The 22,167-nt window shown below is 38.0% G+C and overlaps 1 protein-coding gene across 5 annotated transcripts in view; it reads right to left on the reverse strand.

The window, feature by feature from the left end:
- HEATR5A (HEAT repeat containing 5A) overlaps nt 1-22,167 on the reverse strand; it is a 111,884-nt gene extending 89,717 nt beyond the window's left edge. For 3 of the 5 annotated variants that reach the window (XM_030854727.2, XM_030854729.2, XM_030854723.2), the window contains exons 1-4: nt 21,938-22,166; nt 3,661-3,861; nt 2,164-2,375; nt 298-406 (exon numbers count right to left, since the gene is read on the reverse strand). In XM_030854727.2, the coding sequence (XP_030710587.1) occupies nt 298-406; nt 2,164-2,375; nt 3,661-3,786 (447 nt within the window). In that variant the 5' untranslated portion in view covers nt 3,787-3,861; nt 21,938-22,166. Of the gene's footprint in view, nt 1-297; nt 407-2,163; nt 2,376-3,660; nt 3,862-9,503; nt 9,587-21,937 lie in introns of all 5 variants that reach the window. The other 2 variants (XM_030854724.2, XM_030854728.2) reach the window with 2 other exon arrangements.

Here is a 22,167-nt window from a genome sequence, read left to right on the forward strand (position 1 = left end):
TGGTGACAAGCACTTGCTCTGGCACTAGTAAGTAGTATCAGATGGAAAAGGTGATGCAAGAAGAGGGAGCAGGGATGGGTCTGCCAGAGAAACACCTTAGTTTGTGCCCATTTGAATTTATCTTAATACACAAAATCTTATTGCACGATTGCTTTTCTAATAAAGATTCAATATACAAAGTACATATGTGCACTACCTAGAATGTCATTTATGGATATATTTACATACATACTATGTATGCTTGTCATAGGTAAAGCTCTTTTATTGACTTAAGAAACCATTAAAGTCTGTATTTACCTCTGCACTCTTCATAGCTTTAAGAATATTGCCCACTGTATCAGTAAAGGTGTTACCCAGTATTCTACCCAACTTCTTATACAAGGAACCCAAACACACCACAGCGGCGCTGGAACGACATTTAAATTAGAAATTAGTCATGAATGAAAAAACAGGAATAAAAGGATCTTAGCACACGTCAAGATGACTACTTAATTTTACTTTTAAAGGATAAAATTTCCCAGAATCTATTCCACTGTTAAATCCTAGGGAATGACACTTAGGTGAGTATCAAATAATTACATTTTCAATACAAGAATTTTAAAAAGATATATCTTCAACTAATCTAAATCTCAGCCCAAAGCTTCCATCCCCTCAAATTTTTTACAAAATAATTTTTAATAGAACTGAGCTTCATATATCAGATAATCAAAGATGGTCTTAAAGGTAAAAGAAAAAGAACAATGTTCTCATTCCCATAAAGTCTGAAAACTTTATGGGAAAATACATTCTACTATAAGCTAAAAATTAAATAAATAAAAATTTCTATAACATTAGTACTATGCAACCATACATGGCAAATTGCCTTCTCTAAAAAACAGGTGATAAAATGAACTGAGTCCTACGGAAAAAGAAACTAAGTTGTTCTTTTAGGATCTTAGAAGAGTATTTTCCTATATATTTACTATTAATTTTCACTACTAAGAATTAATAAACTAAAAGAACATACAAAACGTGAAGAATTTAAAATACTTGTGCCTTAAACACTCAACTGCTAAAAGTAAATTTTATTTGTTTATTTTTATATATTTATTTATTTATTTGGCTGCACCGGGTCTTAGTTTTGGCACGTGGGATCTTCGTTGCAGTGTGAGGGATCTAGTTCCCTGACCAGAGATCGAACCCGGGCCGCCTGCATTGGGAGCTTGGAGTCTTAACCACTGGACCACCAGGGAAGTCCCTCAACTGCTAAAATTTTTATCAGACAGTTTTGATCCCCAAATCTAAGCTTCAAATGTCTAAAGCATTTTTTTTTTTTTTTTGCTGTACGCGGGCCTCTCACTGACATGGTCTCTCCCGTTGCGGAGCACAGGCTCTGGACGCGCAGGCCCAGCAGCCATGGCCCACGGGTCCAGCTACTCCGCGGCATGTGGGATCCTCCCGGACCAGGGCACGAACCCGCGTCCCCTGCAGGCGGACTCCCAACCACTGCGCCACCAGGGAAGCCCTAAAGCATTTTTTAAAAGAACTGTTTCTCAGTCCATGGGAAAATGTTAGATCTTTCTGAAAGTCAGATTCTTTAAAAAATGAGTAAAACAATTTGTATTCAGTTTCATAATAATTATCAAGTAGTTTGGGTTCTTTTTTTTTTTAATATATATTTTTTTATTTAACTGCATTGGGTCTTTGTTGCTGCGCGTGGGCTTTCTCTAGTTGCGGCGAGCAGGGGCTACCCTGTTTGCAGTCCGCGGGCTTCTCACTGAGGTGGCTTCTCTTGTTGTAGAGCACGGGCTCTAGGCGTGCAGGCTTCAGTAGTTGCAGCATGCAGGCTCAGCAGTTGTGGCACGGGGGCCCTAGAGCACACAGGCTTCAGTAGTTGTAGCGTGTGGGCTCAGTAGTTGTGGTGCATGGGCTTAGTTGCTCCGCGGCATGTGGGATCTTCCAGGACCAGGGATTGAACCCGTGTCCCCTGCACTGGCAGGTGGATCCTTAACCAATGCGTCACCAGGGAAGTCCAGGGGTTTTTTTTTTTTAAAGACTTATTTTACTGAAGTACAGATGATGAACAATGTTGTGTTCATTTCTACTGTAGAGCAAAGTTTGGGTTCTTTATAAAAATGATACAAAGAAGAACTCTTTTATGTTCAGTTTTAACATTTAACTTACAGTTTGGTGGGAAGATAACTTGGAGAATCATCTTTGCTTCGAATAAGATCATTACATTTATCGATTGTCTCATAAACAGAGAATGTATCTCCAATACTATAAAGAATGGCTAGATTCTTAGCAAGGAGTTTGCGAGTAGGAGGCCCTGGGGAGCTGTTCAACAAAGATAGCAGCTGTTCCACGAGAGTTTTCTGTTTCTCCCTTACATCACTCTAAAAAGGAAGGTAACAAAGATAATTCAAGTCAACATAATTACACATAATCCTCTAATATGATTTTTCTTTCATATAATTAAGAACTAACTAAAAGCCTCTAGAAAAATGCAAAATTATTTTGATTAAATAGTACAAATAAGTTGGTGGCATGGCTATTACACCTCATTAACAGGTAGTTTGTTGCCCTGCTGATATCTCCAAAAAATAAATTCTGAACTACAATATACTGGAGTCTTTGTGAACAAAGACAAGGGCTCTATTTTTTCTATGTCCTTCTTCTTAGGTTTGAAAAGTAGAGCAAATTTATATCTTAACTAGAGCTTCTTAGTTCTTAAGCCTCTGCCCAATATATATCTGCATCAATAAGCAGCAACCTAAAACCTATCACCAGAGCTGATCTTGTAATGGGTTACCTGTTTTACTCAGATCATTTTCTAAGTTTACTGCAATTTTCTTTTCGCAAGCTTATGCATCTAAATGCCGATAGTGTGACTCCATTTTACTTGTCTACGCTCTGAAAAAGGAGTACAGAATATCATCACAGTGGTAATGGTATTCAGGTGCTCCCTGAGGCCTAAACTTCCACCATAAAATATTTGTTAATTTAGTGTATGGATTTTTGTCATTTGTTAAATTCTAAATGTCTCCATGAGTAGTCTTTGCACCATTTCTGCATTACATAGGGTGCTGTCATTCTGTAGAATATCTTTATTTTTAGGAGATGTATGCAAAAGTATTAGAAGTAAAGTAGCAACTCACATGGCTCTGTAAAACAGTTAAACATGGCAAAATGTTAACAACTGCTGAATGTCGGTAAAGGGTATGAGTGATTAGTCTTCACTTTCTGGTAGCCATTTCATAAACTTTTAAAAGGGAATGTGTTTACTCAAAGGCTCCTCAATTCTTACTCCCCTTAAAGAGTTCACACTTTTTTTAAACGTGAAACTCCCATCACATTATTTAGCGCTATACTGCACCAGGATGTCATGCATGTGGAGTGACACAAGGTACAGAAGACAATGCTAATGAAATCTAACACAATGTGCTCTGTAGTTAGTTTTTAATATATTTGAAAGTAATACTACAAATAACTGGCTAATTTCTTCCTGCTCTTTTGAACAGAAGAAACCTCCTATTTCAATATAAAGTCTTACTAAGGTCTAACCTTTGAAAGCTAATTTAGGTTATACTGGACAGAACTAGAATATCAAATCAAAGGAACTTAAACATTATCTGGCAAGTAAAAAAAACCTCAAAAAACAGTTTTTGCAATTTTACTCACCCTGCTTGTTGCTAGCAAGAGCTTCTCCAAATATCTCAACCAATCAAAAATAAACTCTGCCTTCTGAACGTCACCCAGTTGATTGTATGCTTCTTCATTCAGCAGTAAGCTATGAGCTAATTCCATTCCTTGCAGAAAATTCTCCTAGCTGGTCACGATTCTTCTCATTAAACTTCGGTCAATATACCTAAGGAAAAAAACCTATAATAGAGGAAAATAATATTTTAAAAGGAGGGTGAAAAGGAACACAATCACAATACTGGAAATCTTCCACAGAAAAGCACAAAGCATAAATAAATGGAGACATCTTTTGTAACAGCTCTAGGGTGAAACTGGGAAAATCCCAATAGTAAACCCTAGTTAATACTGACACAAAACCCCTTTTTTAGAGAGCAGACAGGAAAACAGAGTAGGAGTATTGACATTCACATGCAAAAAGCTGCTAAACAGAAGAGACGTTCCATTAAAATTTTGAAAATTTTAAGGTTAGACTACTCAAGATTTTCAGTTTTCTCTGTAGCATAAGCACCTTTTTACTAAAATGGGTCATGGGTACATATTAACAAATGACCAAATCTCCAGACCTCCTGCTAAAATTCTATAGGAAAGCTTGATGTCTCTCTGGATCTTTGCCTCCATAAATAACCTGTCATTTACCTGTAGATTCAAGGAGCAGAGGGACTTATTCCTATTAAAACCTGTTCTCCCAATCTAACAAAGACACTGCCTGAGGCTAGGAGTTTTGGGAAAGAGTCCCATCCCAACAAGTATATAGTCTCCTTATCGCTGAGAGCCTTGCTGTGAAAGCAAACTCATGTTTCTGAAGGCACTTGGATGGATGTTGTCTGGGGATCATAGCAATAAAGATCATGTCTGCTCTGACCCAGATCCAGTGTAGCCTTCACTTCTGTTGCAGGAAATAATCAACGTAAGACAGAGGAGGTTTTGTTTTGTTTCAGATTCATGATCATCTCCTGGGTACACTCTAGTTCCTGTGTTGCTTATATACAACACATAAGCATGTGTGCACAATACATACACACATACACAAATCTATAAGATGGCATTTGTGGTTATGGAATTTTTTATTTCTAGGTGCATGCTCAAGTATACGGCAGTAAAACACCATGATGTCTGTAACTCATTTTCAAATGGTTAAGTACATCAATCAATTAGCCATAAAATATGGCAAAATGTTAACAGCTGAATGTTGGTAGTGGGTATGTGAGTAACCATTTTACTGTTCTTTAATTTTTCTGTATTTTTTAAAAGATCACAATAAAAAGTTGGAAAAATTATTTAAGAAGAGAAATTTTTTAAAAAACGTAAGTTGGCTTTAGAAAAAATCATTACTACTACTTACAGGAGTAACAGCTATCATCAAGAACATTAAATGACAGAGACAGTACCATATACATATAAGATGGATACTCCTATTCATTGATGTATCAAAAATAAATTTGATACCTTATAAATAAAACTCCAAGCTGAACAGAAACAGGTAATTGGAACTGCACTGAAATACAGACAGAATGCTACAGGTAATTAAACTAAACCATATAAAATACAGAGCTCATATTCCCCTAAATAAATCTCAATCTTTTGTAGAGAAGCCAGCAAGATGTATTAGAAAATCAGATGGGAGAGACATGGGAAGGCTTTTCTTTCCTTTATTTTTTTCTCCAAGAAAGTTTATGGGTATAAAATTACCTAGAGTATCACATCATCATTATTGTTAAATAAGTAAAAGAGCCCCTCTAAAAGACAGTAGTCGCAAACTGGTACCCTGTTGGCTAAATTGGGCCTGCAATGTACGTACTAGGGAAAAAAATTAGTTACTAACATTTAAACACAAGATTTTACACAAAAATCTGGGTCCATATCCCATACCGCAATGAATGACGGAATCTAAGAGGGGCAGGGACTCTCCATCAGGCACAGTCACCAGCTAGACTGCCTCATTCACTTACATTATTTGCCAACTTCTATGGGTATTCAAGTTTTCAACCCCTACTCTTTACCTTACTTTCGTCCTATGGCTTGGGTTAATATCCTATATTTTCACTATGACGCTGCCCCAGAGGCCAAAAGACAGCTTTGATCACCACTGTCTTCTCAAACCTATGTGCTGCTTTTAGCCATCTGGGTTGTCCCTCCCTAATTAGTCCTGCCCACACGCCCAGTGCCACCCATGACCTAGCACCAACTGCCCTCAAAACAAAACAGAAGTGTACATTAGATTATTTTCATAAATGTCAATCTTGAGGAACAAGAACAATATAAACAACCATGCTAACAAATTTACTTTTATAAAGATAACGTGAATTTTAGCTTCTTGTTTAAAAAACCCTCCTTTGGGCTTCCCTGGTGGCGCAGTGGTTGAGAGTCCACCTGCCGATGCAGGGGACACGGGTTCATGCCCCGGTCCGGGAAGATCCCACATGCCGCGGAGCGGCTGGGCCCGTGAGCCATGGACGCTGAGCCTGCGCGTCCGGAGCCTGTGCTCCGCAACGGGAGGGGCCACAACAGTGAGAGGCCCACATACCGCAAAAAAAATAATAAAAAACCCTCCTTTACTTTCTTAAATTATCGAAGTGAACTGACCAAAATACATACAATTAAGGATAAAGTTAATAAATGTTACAGAAATAATTTCCAGAAGAAAGCTACTAAGTGTACCGAAGGTGAAAAGCAAGTTTGCACTCAGTATCTATGACTGTGAGAGGAAAAAAAAACCTGAGTATCATAGAGAAAACTTCTTATAACCACCAGGGCAACTCAAAATCTCAAGAATCAAATTACCCTTTTTAGAGGTCATTAGGACTGCTCAAGAGACATTTTTTTCCTTAGGCAGCAGCAATATTGTGGTGTAAAATGATCTATCAAGAAGCAAAATAGCTAACACAATGCAATAATAAATAATTCAGTAAAAGGTTGAGATCATAAGCAGGGCATAAAGTTATCTACAATGCCCTCAACACATCCCTCATATAAATCACTCCTAAAAGAAGCAGACAATTCACACTGGTAATCCCACATCTAAACCCCCAAATCTAAAATGCACCTGCAATCTCCACATACCTACCATCAGTGAGAGAAGCAAATGCATTTTGCAAATAACAGATGCTCCTGCTCTAACCTACAGTTTCACTTTAGGATGATGAATACAAACGAAGTCAATCTACCGTTATGTTTTAATCTAACCACAACCCTATGGCTATATATACCTGAAGGATGCTTATTTTTCTAGTTTTTCTCTTATTTTCCATTTTTATGTTTGTTGAGATTACAAAGTGATTAGTTTATTAAAAGTGAACATATATATCAATATATTTTTCAAGGTACAGTTATGCTACTTGAAAAAAAGATTCCATCAAACTGTTGTGTGCCAACTGTAATGCCAGCCATTATTTTTGACAGAAACTAATTATTTATTGATCACTCATTATAGTCCAGGCACTACTCCAAGCGCTTTACATTTTCTTGAATAATTAATTCGCAAAACTGTCCTTGGGTAGCTATTTTTATTAGCACTATTTTAAGATGAGGACATTGAGGCACAGAGAAGTTGAGTAGCTTTCCTAAGGTCACACAGAACCTGGTCATACACTTCAGCAATCTGACTCTAGATATATGTGCTTTAACCACGAGATACTATGCTGCTACCCTTTTATCCAATCAAGCCTGTCAAACACCTTGAAGCCAGGCATTTTATTTATTCATTCATTCATTTTTATTGAAATATAGTTGATGTGCAATATTATGTTAGTTTCAAGTGTACTACATAATGATTTGACATTTGCAAACATGAAATGATCACCATATCTGTATAGGGTTTACAGAACTATTTTGGGAACATATGCTGAAGTTTATGCAGGGGGGAATAAGTCTCCCTAATCTTTTTGGTCGTTTTAGTTTTTTAAAATGATTTATTATGTCATTTTGAAGAGAGAAAAGAGAAAAAAAATCACATACATGCAAAGAAAACATCAAACACAAAATAAGATAGGTTTGTCGAATTGGTTTGTTTTTTTTTTCTTTCCAGAGCATTAAAAGACAATTTACAAAATGAATAAGCCACTCAGCAGTAAATGGAACTAATTCCAGAATGTATCAAGCAGTTAAAGTTTCGGAATCTTTCTCATACTTAAATTTAAATTACTTTTCTTTGACTCTCAACTCACGTGTCTAAAAGACATCACAACAGCTTCAACTCAGCCTCCAGGCTTTAGCTTCTCAGTATTGTTCAAAAAGCATACAGTAAAACAAACAAACAAAAAACCTCTCAAGAATCTCCCATACTTCAGGTACATACATAAATCTTTTTAAAACCTATTCCTTTCAAAAAACAAAACAAAACCCCAAAACAGTAATTAGCTTGTTGGGAAAGAAGGAAACTTTCCTCTACCCTTTTAGGTTTTTCTGGATGGTCTAAGATTAAATTGACATGAGACAGATTAACAGGAGAAAAATTTACTTCTGGACATACAGAAACCCCATACACAAGAGGGTCAAAGACCCCAGATACATGAAATGTTGAAAGACAGAAAGGTAAAATAAGGTATTATGCCATTCTAAGCTAAGGAATGGGACAGTGGCCTGGGGCTTCGAAGGGCAGGAAGAGTCATTCACAGGACGATTAAGAAGAGTAAATGTTTGGTAACTAGATGTTTGCTCTCACATAGAGATGGGTCTACTTAGATTAAAATTATCTCCAGCAATAACTCTTTTCTGGGAAAAATCCCAAATTTAAATTCTTCTAAGTAGTTATGGGAGGGGCAGTATTTTCTCTTGAACCCACAGCATCTCGACTGCCTTTAGTTCAAAACAATCCTCATGCAAAAGTGACACACTTTGGGCAGTTCGTTCTGAATCCCAAGATTTAATCTAGAAAGAAGATGGATCATTCTTTACTGACCTATTATTCCCTATGACCTGTGATTCAGGATTTGCAAAATTATAGGTTACAAAATAGGAACTCACAAGTTACACAGAGCATTAGGTCATAATTAAGATGTTGCCTAAGGAAGGTTGCCCTTGGTAGAAAGAAAATGAGGTCTTTCTGTTACTGTACTTTAAATATCCCTAGGCACAGTCTTAAAGTTGGTTTGCTGACACACTGTATTTCACTGGTTGTAGGGTAAAATGAATATTGAAGGAAATCACTTATAATTCTAGAGTTAACAGTTTCTTCTTAATGATTTTAAAATCCTGTCTGTATTCCATTTTTGAATCTGAAATACCTTGCTTCTTCCTACAATAAACTATTTCAAAATTCACCTTAAAAAAAAAAGCCTTCCTTCAGGAAGCCTTTCATGATTATACTGTCTTCTCTTGGTACAGCACTTTTTCTATTATTATAGTTATGCTTCATAAAATGTTTGGCTTCTCTAGCCATCATTTAAATTGTGAGATGCTCCTAGTATTTTTCCAAATCATGATTCAAAAATGTTAACAATGATTATTAGAGTAGTAGCATTATGGGTAATGCTATCTTCTCTAGTCTCCAAATTTTTAATGATTTAAAAACTTTTAAAATGAAACCCTTAGAAACCAATAAATAAACTAAACTTCTGTTAGATTCCTTTTATAATCCATAATACCATTTGTTAGCATCATCTTCGTAACATCACAAGTGGGAAGGACAAATGTATTGCCTGCTGTAGTTCACGGCAATGCCTTTCACTTTCCAAACAGATTCCCAAATCACAAATTGACAACCGTAGCTATTACTCACTGAGCCAGGAACTTTTAGGTGCTTAATTTATATCACCTCTAATCATCACAAGGAAGAAAGCAACGAAGGCATTACTCATCCCCATTTTATGGAAGAAAAAACTTACATGCCAATAAACAGTAGAGCTGAAAATGAACCCAGGTCTCTTTGGCAACAAAGCTCATTCTCCTTCCTCAATGCTAGGAAGCCCTTCCACAGGGGGAAAAAAGGAAAAACAGCATTTTTCATTAAGATGTAAGAGACAAAAAGTGTGGAATAAACAGGGCATGGCGGGGGGTGGGGTGGGGAGGCATTACTTTATATTTGGGCTCATTCTCTCCCTATTTCCCCCTACACCTTTTAGTAAATCACAAAATAGGTTTCACCTTCCAAGTCCTCCAAGGATAAGGGTCAAACAATTAAAAAGGCAGCACTGGGAAAACAGCAAAAGGAACAATACAGATGAGGTTGGTAAACAAAATTAAAAGCTAAACATGTCAAGACAGTAGACTTATAACAATGCAGACTAGTGCTTCTCAACTCTGGCTGCTTTTTTTTTTTTTAATTAAAAAAATGTTTTTTAACATCTTTATTGGAGTATAATTGCTTTACAATGGTGTGTTAGTTTCTGCTTTATAACAAAGTGAATCAGCTATACATATACATATATCCCCATATCTCCTCCCTCTTGCATCTCCCTCCCACCTTCCCTATCCCACCCCTCTAGGTGGTCACAAAGCACTGAACTGACCTCCCTGTGCTATGTGGCTGCTTCCCACCAGCTATCTATGTTACATTTGGTAATGTATATATGTCCATGCCACTCTCACTTCGTCCCAGCTTACCCTTCCCCCTCCCTGTGTCCTCAAGTCCATTCTCTATGTCTGTGTCTTTATTCCTGTCCTGCCCCTAGGCTCTTCAGAACCTTTTTTTTTTTAGATTCCATATATATGAGTTAGCATACAGTATTTGTTTTTCTCTTTCTGACTTACTTCACTCTGTATGACAGACTCCAGGTCCATCCACCTCACTACAAGTAACTCAATTTCATTTCTTTTTATGGCTGAGTAATATTCCATTGCGTATATGTGCCACATCTTTATCCATTCATCTGTCAATGGATACTTAGGTTGCTTCCATGTCCCGGCTATTGTAAAGAGAGCTGCAATGAAATTGTGGTACATGAGTCGTTTTGAGTTATGGTTTTCTCAGGGTATATGCCCAGTAGTGGTATTGCTGGGTCATATGGCAGTTCTATTTTTAGTTTTTTAAGGAACCTCCATATTGTTCTCCATAGTGGCTATATCAATTTACAGTCCCACCAACAGTGCAGGAGGGTTCCCTTTTCTCCACACCCTCTCCAGCATTTATTGTTTGTAGATTTTTTGATGACAGCCTCTGGCTGCTTTTAAAAAATACTGAAGTTGAGCCTAAACCAACTTAATCAGAATCTCTGGAGGCTGGGGTGCTGTGACAAATGGATTTTTCATTTAATCCTCACATCACCATTATAAAATGGTGACCAGGGGTAGGCTGCAGCTCCACTCACCACCAAAGTCATCCCTCTGCTAGCCAATCACCCCTGATTTTCCAGGAGGAAAATCACATACAAGTTTTGGAGCAATGGCTTGTAAGAAGCCCACACCCTGTTTCCTTCTGACGTTAAGTTCATTTTGTTGTCCTTGGAAAAGGCTGTTTTTCTTTAACCAAAAATAACCAAAACGCTTTAAAAAACCCAAAAAAAACTAGCACTATTAATTTATAAGTAAAGAATGCTGAGACTAGATAATATAGATAATTTTAATAGCTGATTAGTGTCCCCTATTCTCCTATAATTCATCTATTAAATTGGGTAAGAAAAATTTAACTTTATTATTTTTAGATAAGCCCATAGCAACTGAAACTGCTTTAGAAAATAGCAGGAATACGACAATGAAATTCAAATCTATGATATTAGTATTTGACATGAATTTAGTCTTTCTACTTGTCTGTAATAACCCTAAAAATAAATTAGTTAACCATTAGTTAATACTTTAAAATGTTAAGTGTATAATACTGATTTAAGCTCAGTAAGGATTTGATTTAGCTGAGTGATTCAAAATTATACGTACTTTAAAACTAAATATTATAAATATAAAAACTTCATAGCCAATACTGAGATTTTAGAAAAGCTGATAGATTCATAGTGACAGTACAAACAGATTCCACTCTTTTGGAAAATATAAAGAAGCCATAGAAATATCAAAACCATTTGTCAAAAGCATCAGCTTTTGAAAATTCATGCCAGAGAAAGAAAAAGGAAAATATCACAAGCGTAAGTGTTGATTACAGCACTATGAAAAGTGAAAACTGGAAACCTGAAAGTCCAACATTAGAGAAATGGTTAACTTAAGTTTGACATTTTCAAAGAGTATTAGGCTCTTATTAACAATTATAATTATGGAAACTATAAGTACATAAATCTTAAACGTCGAGGGCGTGCCATAGGTAAAGCAGTGTTTCCTAAAGAGTGTTTTGTAGAACAATAGTGCCAAAGAATGAGGAAATGAGGATAAGTGTTGTGTGTGAGGGAGCAGAATCCAAATCCAAATCCAAATCATTTTGGGAAATGCCAAGTTGGCAGTTTTCCTTCCTACAGAGGGTCCCCACACATGTAATATGGTAATGTGCACTACGTATTGCCAGAAGCGTGTGTGTGTGTGTGTGTACACACACATAAAATATATATAGGGTGGGCAAAAAAGTGCCTTCAGTTTTTTAAGTAAAAATAAAAGACACACTTTTCATTTTCACCAAGAACTTCATTGAAAAATGTATTCACCCTTTTGTTCCACTATCTTCTGCCATCTTTCAGGCAACTTCATAATTCCATCTTCTCAAAACTTTTTATCTTTTTGAGAAAAGAACTGTTCCAGGTGCATTTTACAGTCTTCCAGGGAACTGAATTTTTTTCCAATAAGAGAATTTTGCAAAGCCCGAAATCAATGGAAATCCGAAAGTGCAATATCTGGTGAATACAGCAGATGAATCAGAACTTCCCAGCCAAGCTGTAACAGTTTTTGCCTGGTCATCAAAGAAACATGCGGTCATGCGTTATCCTGATGGAAGATGATGCGTTTTCTGTTGACTAACTCCGAATGCTTTCTGTTGAGTGCTGCTTTCAGTTGGTCTAATTGGGAGCAGTACTTGTTAGAATTAATCGTTTAGTTTTACAGAAGAAGCTCATAATAGAGCACTCCCTCCCAACCCCACCATATACACATCACCTTCTTTGGATGAAGACCAGCCATTGGTGTAGTTGGTAGTGGTTCACTTTGCTTGCCCCACGATCTCTTCTGTTCCACATTGTTGTACAGTATCCACTTTTCATCTCCCATCACAATTTGTTTTAAAAACGGCACGTTTTCATTACATTTCAGCAGAGAATCGCATATGTAAATACGGTCAAGAAGGTTTTTTTGGCTTAAATTATGTGGAACCCAAACATCAAAGTGATTCACATAACCAAGATGGTGCAAATGATTTTCAACACTTGATTTGGATATTTTGAGTATGTCGGCTATCTCCCACCTCATATAAGGTTGATGGTTCTCAGTTAATGTCTCGATTTGATCACTAGCAACTTCAACTGGTCTACCTGACTGTGGAGCATCATCTAGCAAGATATCTCCAGCATGAAACTTCGCAAACCACTTCTGACATGTTCGATCAGTCACAGCGCCTTCTCCATACACTGCACAAATCTTTTTTTCTGTTTCAGTTGTGTTTTTACCTTTCCTGAAATAATAAAGCATAATATGCCAAAAATGTTGTTTTTCTTCCATCTTCAATATTAAAATGGCTGTACAAAAATTCACCAATTTTGATGTCTTTTATTATTTTTTATTTTTTAATAGATCTTTATTGGAGTATAATTGCTTCACAATACCGTGTTAGTTTCTGTTGTACAACAAAGTGAATCAGCCATATGCATACGTATGTCCCCATATCCCCTCCCTCTTGAGCCTCCCTCTGATCCTCCATAGCCCACCCCTCTAGGTCATCAGAAAGCAGCCAGCTAATCTCCCTGTTCTATGCTGCTGTTTCCCACTAGCTAACTATTTTACATTCGGTGGTGTACATATGTCGATGCTACTCTCACTTCGCCCCAGCTTCCCCCTCCCACCCCGTGTCCTCAAGTCCGTTCTCTATGTCTACATCTTTATTCCTGGACTGCAACTCGGTTCATCAGTACCATTTTTTTAAGATTCCACATATATGCATTAGCATACGGTATTTGCTTTTCTCTTTCTGACTTACTTCACTCTGTATAACAGACTCTAGGTCCATCCACCCCACTACAAATAGCTCAATTGTGTTTCTTTTTATGGCTGAGTAATATTCCATTGTATATATATGCCACATCTTCTTTATCCATTCATCCGTCAGTGGACATTTAGGTTGCTTCCATGTCCTGGCTATTGTAAATAGTGCTGCAATGAACACTGCGGTACATGACTCTTTTTGAATTACGGTTTTCTCAGGATATATGCCCAGTAGTGGGATTGCTGGGTCATGTGGTAGTTCTATTTTTAGTTTTTTAAAGACGGTCCATACTGTTTTCCATAGTGGTTGTATCAATTTACATTCCTACCAACAGTGCAGGAGGGTCCCCTTTTCACCACACCCTTTCCAGCGTTTACTGTTTCTGTATTTTTTGATAATGGCCAGTTTGACCAGCGTGAGGTGATACCTCATTGTAGTTCTGGTTTGCATTTCTCTAATAATTAGTGATGTTAAGCATCTTTTCATGTGCCTCTTGGCCGTCTGTATGTCTTCCTTGGTGAAATGTCTATTTAGGTCTTCCACCCATTTTTTAACTGCATTGTTTGTTTTTTTGATATTGAGCTCCATAAACTGTTTGTATATTTTGGAGATTAATCCCTTGTTGTTTCATTTGCAAATATTTTCTCCCAATCTGAGGGTTGTCTTTTTGTCTTGTTTATGGTTTCCTTTGCTGTGCAGAAGCTTTTAATTAAGTCCCATTTGTTTTTCTTTTTATTTCCGTTACTCTAGAAGGTGGGTCAAAAAAGATCTTGCTGTGGTTTATGTCAAAGAGTGTTTTTTCTATGTTTCCTCTAAGAGTTTTATAGTGTTTGGTCTTACATTTAAGTCTTTAATCCATTTGGAGTTCACTTTTGTGTATGGTGTTAGGTAGTGTTCTAATTTCATTCTTTTACATGTAGCTGTCCAGTTTTCCCAGCACCACTTACTGAAAAGGCTGTCTTTTCTCCATTGTATGCTCTTGCCTCCTTTGTTGTAAATTAGGTACCCATGTGTGTGTGGGTTTATCCCTGGGTATTCTATCCTGTACCGCTGATGTATATTTCTGTTTCTGTGCCCGTACCATACTATCTTGATTACTGTAGCTTTTTGGTATAGTTTGAAGTCGTGGAGCCTGATTCCCCCAACACCATTTTTCTTTCTCAAGATTGATTTGGCTATTCGGGGTCTTTTGTGTTTCCATACGAATTGTAAAATTTTTTGTTCTAATTCTGTGAAGAATGCCATTGGTAGTTTGATGGGGATTGCACTGAATCTGCAGATTGCTTTGGGTAGTATAGTCATCTTCAAATATTGATTCTTCCAATCCAAGAACATGGTATATTTCTCCATTTATGTCATCTTTCATTCCTTTCATCAGTGTTTTATAGTTTTCTGAGTACAAGTCTTTTGCCTCCTTAGGCAAGTTTACTCCTTGGTATTTTATTCTTTTTGTTGCAATGGTAAATGGGAGTGTTTCCTTAATTCTCTTTTTGATTTTTCGTTGTTGGTGTATAGGAATGTCAGAGATTTCTGTGCATTAATTTTGCATCCTGCAACCTTACCAAATTCACTGGTTAGTTCTAGTAGTTTTCTGGTGGTATCTTTAGGATTTTCAAGTATAGTATCATGTCATCTGCAAACAGTGACAGTTTTACTTCTTTTGCAATCTGGATTCCTGATAAGTCTTTTTTTAAATGCATGCAGATATGACAGCTCTCACATGTAATCTAACAAAATCGTTTCAAATGAAGTTAAAGACAACTAAGTGCTACTAGAGCTATCTTACAGAAAAAACTGAATGAACCTTTTGGCCCACCCAGTATATATATGGCACTCGATGTTTCTCAACACCTTTTAAGTATGAACCTTTGCCCCACCTTTACCTTTTTCTTGTTTTCCCCAGCTGGGAACCCTGTGAACTCAGTGTTCTATAGTACACAATCTTTAAATACTAATCATTAAAGACTATTGTAAGTCAAAAAATTTAAAATTCCCTTTCGTTTATACTGTGATAGGATTTTTTAAGAAGTAGAAGAATGCGTAACAAGTCAATGTCACACTTCTGCTTAAAAGTAGCCATTTCTGGGACTTCCCTGGTAGTGCAGTGGTGAAGAATCCACCTGCCAACACAGGGGACACGGGTTTGAGCCTTGGTCCGGGAAGATCCCACATGCTGCAGAGCAACTAAGCCTATGCGCCACAACTACTAAGCCTGCGCTCTAGAGCCCACATGCCAAAACTACTGACGCCTGTGTGCCTAGAGCCCATGTTCCGCAACAAGAGAAGCCACCGCAATGAGAAGCCTGCGCACCACAACAAAGAGTAGGCCCCGCTCGCCGCAACTAGAGAAAGCCCACATGCAGCAACGAAGACCCAACGCAGCCAAAAATAAATAAAATTTTAAAAAATAATAAATTTATTTAAAAAGTAGCCATTTCTGATTAATATTTTGGATCAAATTATCTAACATTCAGAATTCTAAATATAAACAGAATCTTTTCTACTCCTGGAATATGAGTAAAGAAAAAAATAGTTTTAATTAACCTAGTATATTTAAGATTTATCAGTTCACATAAAAATCTGTATTATTCATAATTTTAACAATCTAAAAATGGCTTGTTGCACCATAAATTTTAAAATTTCATTTTTGGATTCTGAATACAATTCCCATAAAATCAACTTAATCCATGTTGTCAACTTAATCCATTTTGTCATATGACAAAAATCTAACTTGCATCATGCCCCAGGCACAGCACTAATACCTTGTTTTACTATATAATGAAAATACATTCAGTGTACCAAGATTCAAACAATATTTCCTGCAAACTTGGTAGAAATGGCAAGAATGTTGCTTCTCACCACTGCATAATACAAGTCAATAGGAAAGGCAGATACGCTCAACTCCAAAAACTGATGGGGAGCACATCCTATAGGACAGAGAAGCTAGGATGGAATAGGAAAGAAACAGGAGTTATACAGAAATTTATAAGTTGGGGTAAGAAAGGGCCAGAAGTAGGGATGCAATTTCCTTTGCCTTCCTTTCTTGTTTTTCCAAAGTGCTGTAGATTACCATTAGGGACAAGAAGAATGGCAGAAGCTGCATTCGATGAAGGAGATTGCCAATAGGGGCCCCATTTGATGTCCAGCCCTGGGAATTCTCCTTGCAGATTACAAAAGAGAAAACCTTGAAGGGTAAAAGGAAGTATGGGTGGAGGGGGAGGGGAACTGAGCAGCAGGAACCAACTCTAATAAGGAAATGATGGAAAAGGAACTAACATTTCTTGAGGATTTACTTACTAGAAACTTTTAATTCACTATCTCATTTAATCTTCATAACACTGAGACTCAGATATTATCATCCTCATTTTACAGATGAGGATAATGAGTTAAGCAATTTGTCCAACATGAAGACGCTATTTAAGTGGAAGAAAGATTAACGCCTACATCTGTCTAGTTTCAATGTCCATGTTCCTTCAACTACTTTCTACATTCTCTTCATATAGTCTCTAATCACTGCTATTACTGACAGTTACTGCCATGCCCACTGAAGCATCTAATCTTTATAACTTTGTTCTTTCTTATCATTTCACTCTCATCTTAGGTCTCCAATACTTTTAGGCTTTTTGATAAAGTGTGAGGTCTACTAGAGACATCAACTTCCAGAGGGCCCTTTCCATCTAGACAGTAAATCAATAAGTACTAACAGTGTTAGGTTAGTCTTTGGCTATTCTTGACAATTTTTATCACTCTTTATTCCACAAACCAACTCTTCCACCTCCCCCTGGGAAGAAAGATTTCACTTTGGAATTCCAGAAGGCAAATTTTAAAAGAGAAATTTTACTCTAATATCTCCTATCACACTCAATTTGAAAGTCACTATCTAAGCAATCTCACTACTTGGTACCTAATTATGAATCCAGTAACAAGAAGTACAATAAAAAACAAAACAAGTTTAAAAAAAAGAAGATATACAGCAATTGTTTCAAAAATCATGACCTTTACTGACGTAAGTTTCTTGTCTCTCAACGTCAGTTTATTCTTAGTTTAGTTTAGACATGACTAATAATCCAGTTATCTGGATTCTAGTTAGGGTGGAGTAGAGCACCATATTAAAAGTGAAGAAGCAAACTCACTGAGAGCAGGAAGAAGTCAGAGCAGGCAGGTATCAGTGATGGAAGTGACCAAAATACTATTTAATACAGATATTTTAAAAGCAGGCAACATGGGGATACTTAGTTCAAGAGCAAAGTGCACAAGATGCCATTATTCCCCCAGCTCATCAGAGGCCCGGAATCCTTGCTCAATTTTCCAAAATATCACTGTTTTTGCTGCTCATGAAATCTGCCACCTAGGATTTCCTAGTCAGCCATTAAGAGTCCACCTGCTATAGAATCCCCTCCTTTTTCCCCTTCTAACTATTCATGGCTCTTGCACGCTGGTTAGCATTCACAGATTCACCCTTAATGCACACTATGGTCTGACATCTTGGCTTTTCCTCACGGTTCCCACTTCTAATTTACAACATATCTTATGAAATGCCTAGTCTATAATTTAGCTACAGCTCTGACTCTCTTGGAGCCCTACCTGAGGGTTCTTGTTTTTTAGCAGACACTGCTTCCTACTCCCTGCCAGATGCCTAAGTAGGCTCTTAACGTTGCAAGTGCAGCTCCCTGGAACAACTCCATTATTCCTCTGCTTTCTGGCTGCCACCATCATGGCCCACCCAAGTAATACACTGAACATACCATCTATTACCTCTAACCCCTAGTTGCTCTGGGGCAGCACTCCATAATCAAACTCACTGATATTTCTGCAGCAAAAGATAAACATTCACATAAAGGTGGGATAAATAATGACTATAAATAGCTTCATATCAGCTCAGGTGATGTTTTGCTGCCAAATGAGTTAAGAAAAAAGCCTTTTGGACTCTAAGTTTACGGGATTTTATACCTGCATATACTTTTCTTATCTTTTTTGTTTTTTTGCTTTGCAGATTTCCTCCCAAAATATCTTTTAAAAATTTTTGTGCATTTCAATGGGTAATTTCAATTTTCTGATAATCTTTTTTTTTTTGGCGATACACGGGCCTCTCACTGTTGTGGCCTCTCCCATTGTGGAGCACAGGCGCCGGATGCGCAGGCTCAGTGGCCATGGCTCACGGGCCCAGCCGCTCCGTGGCATGTGGGATCTTCCCGGACCAGGGCACGAACCCGTGTCCCCTGCATCGGCAGGCAGACTCTCAACCACTGCGCCACCAGGGAAGCCCCTGATAATTTTACTTACATAAAAAATGTATTGAACAAGTGAGGTATTATTATGAATATATATACAAAAACATGCATATATTCAACATACAGAAATCTACAAGCCCAAGAGAAAAGGATATAGACAGATGCTGTTGTATATCCATAGAGAAGCATAATCTAGAAAATAAGTACAAAGAAGTACATATATAAAATATTTTATTTAGTGAAGTTAGAACCATACCACGGTTTTAAGATTAGCAAAAGTATATACTCTGCTTTAAATATTTAAATATCACCTCATACAAGTTTTCCTTCTTTCCTGTCACATAATTAGCTCTAATTTCTTAGGCAGGTAACACTAACATAATACTTTAATATGGCTATATTATGCTTCTTTTCTAGAAATAATTATCTTTTAAGTTGTTACTACTAAAAGAAAATCCCTAACATGATTCAGGATACATGCTCCAGTTTCAATCTGTTGGGTATCTGTTTAGACGGTTCCAATTTCCAATTTGGGTCTTACTGTATATATACATTTGACTTCATGCTCACAGTTACACTGTCAATAATTTTCTGTCTGATCTTTTAATCAATGTCACTAGATTCATGGTAAAAAAAAAAGTCTGAGTAAAAATAACTTACTGTTACTTGTGAAAAACACAAATATTAAAAAGAGACTTTACTGAATGAAAAAAAATTTCCACATCAGATCTAAATTAAAACTAGAATTATAAAGTTGTTAGAAAACACGTAAAAATCCTTCCCTTTCTCTAGCCTTCCAAAAGGCTAGAATTGCTGAAATTAAAAATTATTAGGTAAATATAACAGAAAAGGCATAACCTTTTTCCCTCATTACACATCTAGGATGTGGAAGCATTTATGGGATCCAGTAGTTCACCTAACATAATGAAAAAGATGGAGAATTAAAACTGAACTTAACCTACTTCCTCCCACAAAAGATACAGTGATTAAGAGTTTACAGAGTTCTAGTCCAGGGTCAGCAATTTTTTCCTGTGAAGGACCAGAGAGTAAATATTTTAGGCTGTGTGGACCACACAGTCTCTATCATAACTACTCATAAACAATACATAAACCCATAAATAGATGAGTGTGGTTATGTTCCAGTACATTATCTATAAAAACTGGCAGCAGGCTGGATTTGACCCACAGCCTGTCAATTGCTGACCCCTAGTGTAACCGAAAGAATTTAACACTACAACTAGACAAAAGATTCAATTAAATGATATAAACAAGTCTCTACTAATTCCTTAGGCCTCAGTTAATTCATTTCTTAAATGAAGTTTAATAACAGTTTCTGCAGTCTCCTTAAAATGCAGAAATGCTTTTCTGTGAGAGGACTAAGGTCCCACGAAGAGGCTGTTCAAAGCCATCAACTATACTATGGATAATTAATGAAACACAAGAGTCAATAAAGCCTTTTTAAAAAAATGCCGATGTCATTAAACTGGTTAATCAGGATTTAGAATAAACGAATTTTAGAATATGAAGGGACCTGAACAAATCCAGAGTTTAATCTTTTATTTTATTCAAATGATAATTAAGAAAAGCTCATAAAGGTTATCAACTCTCTCAATCCCCTTTCTGAAATAAAGCTGAATGGAAGAAAGGAAGATGGGTGTATTGCTTAAAGACGAGAGTTCTTAAATTTTTTCCTTAGAGAACGTATTATTAGTGCAATTTCTAAAAATTTTAAGGTACTTTGTATTATGTATTTTCTGTTCTTAAGTCAGATACAATGATAAACAAAAAGAAAAGAAGAGAAAAGTTAACAAAGATCCGTAAACAGCAGTGGAGGAGCTTAAGCTAAAATTCAGGTCTCCCGTCAGTTTAGGAATCTTCCAATACTATAACTATCTATATAAAATAGCTGTACTTTTTCCAACTGTCACTATTCTTGGTATAAACCCTGCCTGCTTACCCATTTCATTAACGGGGAAAAAATCTATGGTATTAAAATGTAAGACAAATCTCGGCTTCAATGCTGACCTAAAACCACTTTCTCAAAGACATACTTTCTAAAATGTTTGAAAATGAAACAGGGCAATTCTCCTTTCCCCATCCACCTAATCCCAGCTCCAAGCACACTTTTTCCTTACACTATAATCTCACCAGAGTATTTTCTCTGATAAAGTTCTGAACCCTACTTATGGGCCCCTTTTTTCCCTTTTCACGTCTTCTCTAGGCTGTTAACTTCCTTAAGGGCGCTGAGCCTGCACATAAAAGATGCTGAGTATTTGTTGAATAAAGGACCGCACATAAAAACAGTGTATAACTATGACCTTTAATAAAGGAGCGCAAATCATTTGACACCTATTCTCTGACTTGACAGTTACAAAAATCATCTTACCTTATCGGAGGTATACATTACTGTGACTAGTAAATACCGTAAAGCGCTTCATAAAGTTTCCAAAGACTTTATAACCTCTAGAAATGACACTGTGCTGGCCGAAAGTAGGGTAAGAAGAAGTGCTTCCTCGTACTAAGCAAATGCTACCCCGGCAAAGGCTTACTTTCCTTGCGAGAAGGCACTATCCATAATCCACTCCACTGCTCCCGGAAACGCGCCTCCAGGGTTGCGCGCGGGCGATCGGAGAACCTCTCCCGAAGCTCGGGTTGGGGCCCCGCTCCCGGCCAACCCCCGGCGCGGCGGGCGCCGCCAGGGCGGGTCCGGGGAGTGGCGCGCCGGCGAAGCGGGCTACGACCTTCCGACCTTCCCCGCAAGCCTGGGGGCTCCCGCCGGCGGCCAGAGTCCACGCCTACCTGTTGTGCACGGGGGAAACCAGACTTTCCCGGAGCCCAAGAGGAAGGACGGAGTGCACGGCTACTCTGCCATCCCCGCGCCGCACTTCAGCCCCTTCTCGGCGGGCTCCGGCCCCTTCGGCCAAATCACCTAATCCCTCGTCCCGTTCCTGCTCCCCGGGTCCCAGCTTCCTCCACCGCTTCGCTGCCGCGACCACCCCGGGGACCCTCAAGCCGCTCAACTTACAGTGCAGGCCCCGGTGTGTGGTTCTTCGCAGCCAGCAGGCAGCACGGACACCGCCCCCTCGCGCCGGGAGCCGCCTCCACCGCGGGGATTCCCGACTGCTCGCTCCCGGGGTCCGCCACGACCACGACTCAGCGACCGTCCCAGCCTCGCCAAGTTATCGGACCCACAGCGCTGAGAGTCGCAGGCTGTAGCGACGACGGGAGGGGCGCGCGCGGGGCGGGACTGAAAGC

Source organism: Globicephala melas, chromosome 2, assembly GCF_963455315.2.
Source record: "Globicephala melas chromosome 2, mGloMel1.2, whole genome shotgun sequence".
NCBI classification, from domain to species: domain Eukaryota; kingdom Metazoa; phylum Chordata; class Mammalia; order Artiodactyla; family Delphinidae; genus Globicephala; species Globicephala melas.